Here is a 10920-nt window from a genome sequence, read left to right on the forward strand (position 1 = left end):
AGAAAGTAAAGTATAAAAGGGCCCATTACTGAGATCTGCTGTAAAAAAAAATTTCAGAAGTTTGGGGTCAGTGAGATTATTTCATGTTTTTTAAAGAAGTTTCATATGCTCATCCGTGCTGCATTTATTTGATCAAATGTACAGTTTTATTACAATTTAAAATATTGCAATTTTCAGCATTACTCCAGACTTAAGTGTCACATCCTTTAGAAATCAAGCAGTTCAATCAAGAACAGAAAGTTCAAAAGGACAGTATAACATTATAAATGCCTTTTCTGAGACTTTTGAGCAATTTAATGCATTCATTCACTTAATTTAATTCATTCATTTAATCCATTGTCATTTCTTTCTAAAAAAAAAAAAAAAAAAAAAAAACATACTGACCCTAAACTTTTAAACAGTAATGTATTATATCCAGTGAATATGCTTTGGAACAAAGATGTGTTTATATACTGTGCTAATGCATTCCTGTAGCTAGCAAAATCATGGGTTTTATTCCCAGAGAATACATACATGAAAAATACACCTTAAATGCAATGTACTGTAAATCTCTTTGGATAAATGTGCCTCCCAAATGCATGAATGCAATATATCTTAATTAAACTATATTTAATACACACAGGGATATTGTGCAATTAAAGAACTGTCTGGTGTCAGTAAGAAGCTACACAGATCCAGAAAAGGTCATTAAAATAGGAGATTTGGGATTGGCCCGTGACATGTGTGAAGGTCTCCTTCCTGTTCACTGGATGTCACCAGAAAGTTTAACAGATGATTTTCAATAAATATTCTGATGTCTGGTCAGTGTCTTGAGTATTGTTGTTGCCAAAAAGGTTTTTTTAGTGACATCTTTGGTTCCATGTTGAACTGTGAACATCCATGGAACCTTTTAATTGCACAAAAACGTATTTATCATTGTAAAAAGTATATTATGTATATTAAATATATTTTAGACTAAGAAAAAAATGGTTCTTTTAATAACTGGTCACTGAAAGATGACCTTCCAAAAAACCTTTTGAAATCTTTTTTTAGCAATGTAACAAGGATTGTATTCCTACAAATTATTTTCTTATGATTTTCACATTTTAGGGCATTTGGTGTGCTGTTATAAGAGATTGTGACATTACGAAAGTTACCATATCCAAGTACACCAACCATGAAGTTTTAAGCCATATCAGTACAGGGGCACGATGTTAATGTATCGTTGAATGATAAATAAAATGGTATCAACATTATATAGAACAAATAAATATATATTTCTCATAGAAGTATCAAGACTTAACATTTTTTGCAACTAACTGAATGAATGAATTAATTAATATGCTTTTCATATATAACAAAACTACACTTCTTTTGATTGACAGGCGATCTGACCAATCATAACGCTGAATCAGACATTTTGTCCGACAAACGAACCAGACTAACATCGGTGGACTGTTTTTCAGCTGTTAAAACAAGATAGGCTACCCTATGATGTTCATTCATGTTTATTTTTTGCTAAAACAGAGGAAGAGATTATCAGTTCAAGTGCGTCTTGAACTGAGGCGTTACAGTGATCTGTCACGACCAAGATTATTATAGTGTTGCATTTTCCATGAGTTTTTATTTTTATTTCGTTTTGACTTTTTGTTTTCAAATTCAGTTTAGTTTTAATTAGTTTTTAAAGTGTGTTTGCTAGTTTAGTTTAGTTTTTATTTTTTGAAAATGCTTAGTTTTAGTTTAGTTTTTTTTTTTTTTTTTTAGTGCTAGTTTTAGTCTTTTTACGTAATTGGGGTTGTTTGTCAGGGGCAAGATTAAAAAAGGTCAGAATATGTATTGTGTAATAATAACTCAACAAAACATCATACAATTTTAGAAAATATTAATTAAAAAATAAAAACAGCACATAAAATGTACATATTGGGACAAATATGTAAACAGTAAGTCCAAAATGTGTAAGTGATGTGTGTCAGTAAAAAACCTAAAGAGCCAACAGTGTGTGCGCGCGCACGTGTACGTGAGACGCAGGGAAAGGAAGGAGAGATGCAGGGAAAGGAAATGCAGCTGAACGTTATTAGTTCTATGAAAGACATTTTGACAAAGACGAAAACTAAGGACATTTAGTCTATAATTTTATTTTATTTTAGTTAGTTTTGCCAAACACACATTACAGTTTGAGTTAGTTATTGTTGAGGGAACAACATCCATTTCTCGTGCCCACGAGTTTAATGGTAAACAGACCTATGTGACCATATCTGGGATTATCAGAAAATGGAATCATTAATCATTTTTTTATTAAGAAATTATTATATTATGTATACATATAAAATTTATGCATTTACATTATGACATTTTATGTTAATGTCGAGCATTTATGCTGTTATTTACAAAAGTATTCAGAATGTTAAGTAAAGAGATCGAAATTGAAGCAAAAAAAAAATTATATAAACGAAATAAAAATATATGACCAATAATAATAGGCTAATAATAATAATAATGTACACATATTTGGAATACTATCAGTTAAACTTACAAGACTATAGGATGGATAAAAAATTTTTTATTATGCACTGTAAATCGCTTTGGATAAAAGCGTCTGCTAAATGCATAAATTTAATTTAATTTAATGTCATATTATGCCCTCAACATAGCATCTCGAGGCCACTACATAAGGATGTCGTTACCTCGACAAAATGATCTCGCGTTTCGTGGTCACGACAAAACTAAGTAAACCGAACAAGTCACCTTACGGGCACCGTAGTTTAACACTAAAAATAGTTTTTTTTCTTTTCTTTTTTTAATGATGTCCACAGATTAGCATTTATACACCTAAACATTGAATCATGGTCGTTGACTGACATCCCATGACCCCGCCCCTTCCCGACGTATGGCGCTCTGGTGTCACGTGACTGCTCCGGGTGGAAGCAGCATGGCGTGCTTGAGTGCGGAGCTTCTCCATAAACTCTACTTTATTTGTACTTAGTTCGTCTTTTATATTCAATCCATCAAAGGGTACGTGAATTTATTGAAAGCTGGAATACCGCTCGGACAATGGACGAAGGGAATAAACTCCAGTTCCCGTCCCTGCCCGCCTCCAAAGAAGAGCAGCTGGTATGTTCTATTAGCGCAGTGCTAACAACAGTCGCTCTTTAATCTGTCTGTTACAAAACACTACATGATTGACTACTGTGTGTAAACGCATGAATAAATTCGGCGGTCTGTGCTGATATATTCAATATATAATAAGGCTCTTAACTAACTCGTTTCTATGAGCATTTATCATGTGCATCCGATGCCTGTGTACTAGAATAACAACAATTCAGTCGAAATCATGCATTTCTCATTACAAAGGACAACAATCACAGTCAGGAAAAGTAGTATGGGTAGTATTTATTATGATAGTGGGAATAATATGTTAATAATATGATAATTTCTATTAATAACCACCTTTAGTTGCTTTAATTTAAGATTTCGATTTATTAACAAACAAGTCATTCATCTCTAACCTTCTGTACGATACTAATATTGAATATAGTCAACCAAAAAAAAAATGTATCTGATTAATTGATAATATATCTTTACCCACAAGACTTTTCACTTAATGGAGTAGTTCACCATCTAGGATGAGTTTCTTTTTTAATCAGAAGTGATTCGAAGTATTTTAGCATCACATCACTTGTTCACAAATGGATCCTCTGCAGTGAATGGGTGCCGTCCGAATGAGAGTCCAAACAGCTGATAAAAACATCACAATGATCCACAAGTGATCATATGACTCCAGTCTATAAAGTGCATTTACTTTTATGCTTTGTTTTGGTCTAACTTGAACACTAATATTACAGAACTGATTATTTAAAAAAAAAATCTGTTTGGATCATATGGATCACCTGTGTGGCTGCAATTTATGATTATAGTGGTTAGGTAATATTATAACTGTAAGAATGCCTTTAAAAACTAATAATCAGATTTTATAATCCCATTTGTGCAGGACTGGGCATATCCAATGAGAAGAGAGATGCAGGTGAGTAATGATGAACAAACTTTGCACATGATGTTTTAATGTTGTCATGGCTATTGTTCAGATATAGCACTTGCGGTACAGTACATTATTGTTTCAATCAGAAGATTGTTTTTCAACTTTTTGCTACCACCTTCAATATAAACTTTTTTATTTGTTGAGTCAACTTATTACGTTATTAGGCACATTTCATACCTCGTTGTCATCAAATGTTGACTTTTACCAAACCTGTCTGGTGTCATGATTTAGGAAATCCTCCCAGGACTGTTTCTTGGCCCCTATTCAGCTGCTATGAAGAGTAAGGTACTGTAGAGAGAAACTGTTCTCATGTGTCATGATGAAAATGATCTGTGCCATGGGTTTCCTGTATTAATTCATCCTCTCTTTCAGCTCTCAATGCTGGAGAAGCAGGGGATAACTCACATTGTGTGTGTCAGACAAGACATTGAGGCCAACTTTATAAAGCCAAACTTTCCTCATAAATTTAGGTATTTTCATTTCTGTATATGCTTTCTTCTGTGTGGTACTTGAGTATAAAGCTTCGCTATTTCTAATAGCTAATTTGCGTTTTTTATTTGTTTATAGGTACCTTGTTTTAGATATAGCAGATAACCCTGTGGAAAATATTATTAGGTATTTCCCAATGGTAAGCTGTCCTTTATTTTATGAATTCCTATTATTAATCAATGAACTCCAATTATTAATCCATTTTTATTTGTAGTGTGAATGTTTTGTCTAATTATGATAATCTATTTTTCTCTTTATAGACTAAAGAATTTATTGATGGATGTTTAGAGACAGGGGGTAATGAAAGTTTCTCCATATTCATTGATCTATACTTTTAATATTAAATTTAGATTTTTCCTTGTTTTAATCTTGGGTTCAGTTTCTTGTAAAGAAAATAGGTTTGCAGTGTCGACAACATTTATTTTATTATAATTTCAATGTCTTGCCCATTTTTGTGTTGCAGGAAAGGTACTTGTTCATGGAAATGCAGGGATATCAAGAAGGTATGACAAAACCAAAATCCATAATCATAATCAAATGTTTTTTAACTTCAAATCATTAGTAAAATATTTTCAAACGTCTTGATTTGATTTAATAAAATCTCCTATATTTTCCAGTGCTGCCTTAGTTATTGCCTACCTTATGGAGACATTTGGTGTGAAATACAGGTACAGTTATTAGTGGAGAAACAGTTCATGCATGTCCAAAAATATTAATACAGAATAATATGGTTTATCTTGAAGTTTGCAGATCCTGTCATTTTATTTATTTGCAGGGATGCCTTTAGTCATGTACAAGAGAGACGATTTTGCATTAATCCCAATGTAGGCTTTGTTCATCAGCTACAGGTATGATTAAAAAAAAATCTCAGCATTAATAATTCATTCAGCATTAAGTGCAATACCCGTTTTATATAAATGTGTACATAATAAATGGATGCTCTCTCTGCTTTCATGAAGGAATATGAAGCAATATATCTTGCAAAGCTTACCATCAAGATGATGTCACCCATTCAGTTGGGCAGGTCTTTCTCCATCCAAGCTGGGATGCCAGGTAAGAGAACATTCTTTTATGGCCAAATGGTTAATTTTGTAAATAGTTCAATCATTCCTAATAGTAATGCATAGTATATTGGTACTACATTAGCTGATATATATATATATATATATATATATATATATATTTTTCATTGCCAATATGTAAGTGAATATGCTTATTTAGATTTCGAAAAACATTGAACACTCAAAATTTATATTTAAGAAATACTCCTTTAATAATGCTTAAAATATTTAGCAATTTTCAATTATTCATACTGCACGTTATAGTGTTGTGATGCCTGAATTCTCTTGTAGCATTTACAACAACTGTTTTAGTGGTGTCTTTTATTTATTTATCTTAATCTCTCTTCTAGCTTGTACTCTTTATTTGCGTTGTGAATCTGATTTTGTTCTTGGCTCCGTTTGATTAATGGTTATGTTAGTAACTAATTTTTTAGTCCCTTTGGATAAAAGCATCTTCTAAATCAATGATAAATTACTGGGTTGATTGTACTATAAAAATGAGCTCTGTAATTTGTACATTAGTAATGTATGAAACAAGGTCATTATACATACTATGGCCATTCTTAATATCATCTTTCTTTCCCTACAGGAAGTCTAAAGCGAACACTAGAAGAGGATGAAGATTTCGGGAGTATGCAAGTTACAGCAGCACAAAATGGATAGGCTTTACTAAAAAGAAGTGCTTAACCACAGTGGACTTTTCTTTTTACATTTTTATTGGGATTAAAAATGTAAATATTTGTACAGGGGCTGGGAGGGAGAGACTGCTCCTCGTGACCCTTGGAGCTGGGGAAGCTTTTCTTTTTCTTTTTTGAGCTGAATGCACTGAAATGTTTTGCAGTTTTATAGTATTTAAAGCATTTTGCATTTGCAGCGGGACAGTATTGCAATAATGCACTTTTGATACTTGAATTACTGTTATTTTGTTGGATGGATTTGGGTTAGGTGGGGATGGGATTAAAGAATGGGACTGTTACTGCCATAGAAATGGTAGAATAAATCAGTCTTTATGTGGGGGAATGAATTTAGACTGAGATAAGGAAAGATCCGTTTGCCATAGAATTAACATCCTACTGCTCAATAAAAGATGGCTACTTACATCTTGTGTTTTTAATGTTATCAATCCCTGGTGCAAAGATATGACTGTCTATGATGAGACTGTTGGGTGTAGATGGATTCAGAATGATGATTGCATTTCATTGAAATACACTATAAACTTGAGATTTATAATTGATTTTTAATTAAACATTTCATCCATTCACCCATTTACCATTCATTGGTGATACATCAAATATAACAGCTATAAAAGCACAAATACCATCACTGCCACATGTTTGGCTGTTGATTGACAGATGAGACAAAGTATTTGAATGCCCCTAATTTGTCGGCTATCAGTGAAAAATACAAAAATAAAGACATTTAGCATACAAAGATATGCTTTCATTCTTGCATCATTCATTATTCAAAATAATTTATTTTCCTTCATCTAGGTTTTACACATGACTAATGATTATCACCAGTGGCTAAGACTAAAGCCAGAATTGAGAAAATACACATTAAGCACAATAAATGTAAACATTTTTTTCTATTACTGATTTCTACGTTGAAAACGAGTACCTGCAAGATAACTGAAATAATTAAAAACCGTTTCAATACGGCTTTCATAGTACTCACTTGTAGAATGAAAAATGTGATTTGAGTTTTGGTATTTTAAAGAGAATAAAGCACAAAACACAGCATTAACATTTTAAGAAAAAGAGGGAAATGTGCCTCAAACTTGTTTTTTAAAAAGAATATTTGGAAACTAAATGGGTTCGAAACGGTTTTCCCTCTTCAAAAAAATGTACTTATATATAAATCTTTACATTAGAAAACATTCAAGTATGTAAGCCCTTCTATAAAACAAAATGTTTTGCTTTTCTCTTAGACAGGCCACAGTGTTACTTATCGTGAATGACGATGTAAACTACATTCTATATGTGATCAGACATGATTTCTGTTTCTATAGCAAGTTATGTGAAGTGAAAACACATTTTAAACAGACAACTGAATAACTTTCAAAGCAAGTGCTTGATGTTGGCTGCGTACATTTAGAGACGTTCTTGAATATGCGCATTGTTCTGTGTTGTAGTGAATTCAAAACGCATTATTTCAGAATATTTTGATACTGTGACAAAACTTGTCACCAATTTACCAAGTTTTTCTTTTTTTTGCTAGCTAAAAAGGTGCAAGTTCGAGGTAGTCTAATCTCAGAAAATAGAACAGATTAAGAGTTCTAAAGCAAACATTCTATGATGTTCAAGATTCTTTTGGATTTAGTCAAAGAACCGGCGCTGCATGTAAGTCTCATCTGAAGCAGAGTAGCCAAACCTCTTATAAAACTCCACATTTTTCGGGGCACACTCCAGCGTTATTTTGTAGCACTGCAATTTTTTGCTGAGGAGAGTCAATGTTGATACCAACCTAAAAGCAAAAGTATTATGTTCAAAGTAACTTGTTTTGAAAGTAAAACTAATGTAAAAGTGTCTCAAAAAACAAACTCACAGTTTTCCCAGCTGTTTTCCTCTGCATACATCACTCACAACCACTTCTTCGACACGCCCCCCTCTTCAGAGACAAAAAAAAAAATATATATATTGTATATATGTATATATATATATATATATACATATGAACATGAAAAAAAATAAACTTAATTGCAAAACACATATTTAAAGTTATAATTAAATATTAAGTCAAATATATTAAAAATGTTAAGTACCTTTGCACAAGCATGGATAAATTTGTGCTCTATGATGAGTGTTGCTGTGGCAACAATCTGTCCAAGATTTGTGTCTTCCACCACTATGACGTAATAGTCTCCAGATTTCTTCATATGTTCAAAATTTGCTAAAAAAAAAAAAAAAAGTACCAAAAAATAAATTTATATATATATATATATATATATATATGGATGAAGAAATGCAAGATGTTTTGCATTAGGAACATGCAGTACCTTTGAACTGTTCTTCTGTGACATCCCCAGCCACTGTCAGCTGTGATAAGACCTTATAAAAGCCTAAAAAAATCAATAAAGACAAACATGTTTATCCTGGTTGTTGGAAGTACTGAACATGAGTGGGCAGATTGTTGAATGGGAATCAGTACCTCTGTCTAGGTCAGCAGTACAAAGAGGACGGAGGACCAGACCTTCTCCAGGCTGAGAGGGAGAAATGGCAGGAGAGAAGGAGACAGTGTTGCTGCTCCAGTCCAGCTCTTGAAGCAGAGAAGGATCAAACAGAGGAGTCTCGTCCAGCAACATTCCAGAGGCCCTATAATCAAATAAAGTTTTATATGAATTTATCATGGATCAGGAATCCCTGGCAATAAATGCATACTGGCAACAATTTATTCGGACTTTGATCATTTACACACAAATCAAATTCAAACTTCTGCTATTATTGTTGAATAAAACTTAAACCATACAAAAAAAATGTTTGTTACTTGAAATAAACATTGACAGTAATAAAATAAATATTAAAAAAATATTTTTAATTTTTAATTCATGCTAAGGAAACATTTCTCATTTTCATTTAGTGTAACTTCATTAAAATGATAAAGTTAAATTTAAATATTTACATTAAAATAACACTGACATAAAAAAATATTTTAACTATATAAACATTAAACTGACAATTAAAAAACTAAAAAATTTATAATTTTTAATAAGAACTTTAAAAGTATCTCAATGATACTAAAATAACACCAGACACACCTTGTAAAGATATTTCTTTTCGAGGTGTGTCATTATTACAAACCAAAACTCCAAAGAATGACAGTACAACATTCAACATTCATTAGTCAAAGTTACCAAGAAAATCAAGAAAATATTATATTCCAAGTAATAAGCATACAATTATCTCAAAGCAGTTTATGGCAACCCCAACTAATGAAGGCAAAGGTCACAATTCAGTGTAGAAAGTTTAAATTATTAGGTCCCTGTATTATTTAGATTCATTTCCAACATCCAAAATCTACCTACATTCTCAATCTGTAATTCCCCCCAAAACATCCGTATGTTCAGTCAAATGTCAACGGAGCTCGAGATCAACTGTTGTAGATTCGCGCAGCCTATCTAAGATCGATCTGTAATTTACTTACGGAGACATATGGATATTGACCGCTTTCGTTTTATAAAATCTTTGAATGAATCCAGTAACTCCAATCCAGTTACAGAGATCCTCAATGTTCCAGCATGACATACACACTTCCGCCTGCGTTATTACCCCCACCACGTTACGTTCTACCCTCCACCCAATCACTATTTGCTGTTGTTCGTACAGTTAATGAATGACTTCTCAGTTGTCCAATCAGAGACTAGTTTGAAGTGCCTCTGACCAATCTTCACAAATACTGATCAGATAAGGGGGCGGGGCTTGTCAGAATACGGGTATCGCTCCCTCCTCTCTCTGTCTGCGTGCGTGGAATATGACGTGGCGCGGAGTTTAACGAGGGCGTGGACGTTTATTTGCATATAGGAAAAGCCGTTTAACAGAATAAATATAAAGTTTACAAACTGGTTCTGTGATGTTAGAAGTGTTGACTATGAAAACCTGACACCGTCAGGTTCGACAGGATTGTCAAGAACTGAAAAGGTGTCTGATACTGTACTACCTACGTGTTGAAACCTTTACAATTAGAGTAACTATGGTAAATAATTACTAATTACTGGTTTAAAATACCAAAGTTACTACAGCTATTGTTACCACAGGAAACATTATGACTACTAGTTTACTATCTAGTAGTTTTAAATGACTGCTTTCTAGTAATCTGTCAGAGCAGGGGTTAACTAAAGTCATGTTATCCAGAACAACCTTGACCTAGACCTTGACCCTTAGTTTCTTGTCTTGACCTTTTCTAAGGACAGGCTGTACAAAATGCATGCTCAGACATACTCCGTAGCATTTTACTGGAATTCATCCCTCTTCCTTCTTGTATTGATTTTCTCAAGTGTCTAACCAAAAACTTAATCATCGTTTCAAATGTTTTTATGTAACTTTCAATAGATTTCTGCCAGATGTGAATGTACAGAGAGGACTAACAAAAAATAAGTTGATTAAGAAACACCTTCCACTGATCCCAAATGTCATCGAGGTACCTACACTGTAAGCATTAGAATATCAAATATTATAATATCAAAACAGACCACAGCAAAGAAAGACAGAGAAATTAAGATTTTAATTATTATTGTTATTTTTATAGTTAATTTCTCTATTTAAAGAATACACGATCCCCAACCTTTAAAAAAATAATTTCCAAAAAAATTAGCAAATAAGGCTTAATGGTGTGGCTTGTCAATATTGTGCACACATTTGA

At 32.7% G+C, this 10920-nt stretch overlaps 2 protein-coding genes across 2 annotated transcripts; one reads left to right on the forward strand and one right to left on the reverse strand.

Annotated features, from left to right (window-relative positions):
* The first annotated feature begins 2831 nt into the window (after window positions 1-2831).
* Window positions 2832-6663, forward strand: LOC113078702 (serine/threonine/tyrosine-interacting protein A-like). The gene is made up of 11 exons (XM_026251035.1): window positions 2832-3090; window positions 3968-4000; window positions 4247-4300; window positions 4388-4485; window positions 4583-4643; window positions 4765-4801; window positions 4968-5007; window positions 5122-5172; window positions 5280-5352; window positions 5464-5557; window positions 6155-6663. Exons 1-11 carry the CDS (start codon window positions 3031-3033, stop codon window positions 6226-6228), a joined length of 675 nt encoding a protein of 224 aa, XP_026106820.1. The 5' UTR covers window positions 2832-3030; the 3' UTR covers window positions 6229-6663.
* Window positions 6664-6782: 119 nt separating this feature from the next.
* LOC113078703 (glucosamine 6-phosphate N-acetyltransferase-like) lies at window positions 6783-9851 on the reverse strand. The gene is made up of 6 exons (XM_026251036.1): window positions 9706-9851; window positions 8713-8876; window positions 8561-8623; window positions 8328-8454; window positions 8110-8172; window positions 6783-8028 (listed from the first exon to the last, which is right to left on the reverse strand). The coding sequence occupies exons 1-6, from the start codon at window positions 9804-9806 to the stop codon at window positions 7881-7883; spliced, it is 666 nt and encodes a 221-aa protein (XP_026106821.1). The 5' UTR covers window positions 9807-9851; the 3' UTR covers window positions 6783-7880.
* Window positions 9852-10920: the final 1069 nt, after the last annotated feature.

The sequence above is a fragment of the Carassius auratus genome, unplaced genomic scaffold (genome assembly GCF_003368295.1).
Source record: "Carassius auratus strain Wakin unplaced genomic scaffold, ASM336829v1 scaf_tig00026434, whole genome shotgun sequence".
Taxonomy (NCBI): domain Eukaryota; kingdom Metazoa; phylum Chordata; class Actinopteri; order Cypriniformes; family Cyprinidae; genus Carassius; species Carassius auratus.

Bases quoted from the DNA above. Each gene is read 5' to 3' on its own strand.
- LOC113078702 (XM_026251035.1), top strand. From the start codon at position 3,031: ATGGACGAAGGGAATAAACTCCAGTTCCCGTCCCTGCCCGCCTCCAAA. The intron at 4,301-4,387 runs GTACTGTAGAGA...CCTCTCTTTCAG, and splicing joins CAGCTGCTATGAAGAGTAAG to CTCTCAATGCTGGAGAAGCA. The intron at 4,486-4,582 runs GTATTTTCATTT...ATTTGTTTATAG, and splicing joins AACTTTCCTCATAAATTTAG to GTACCTTGTTTTAGATATAG.
- LOC113078703 (XM_026251036.1), bottom strand. From the start codon at position 9,806: ATGTCATGCTGGAACATTGAGGATCTCTGTAACTGGATTGGAGTTACT. The intron at 8,877-9,705 runs GTAAGTAAATTA...ATTTGATTATAG, and splicing joins GTCAATATCCATATGTCTCC to GGCCTCTGGAATGTTGCTGG. The intron at 8,624-8,712 runs GTACTGATTCCC...TGATTTTTTTAG, and splicing joins TACTGCTGACCTAGACAGAG to GCTTTTATAAGGTCTTATCA.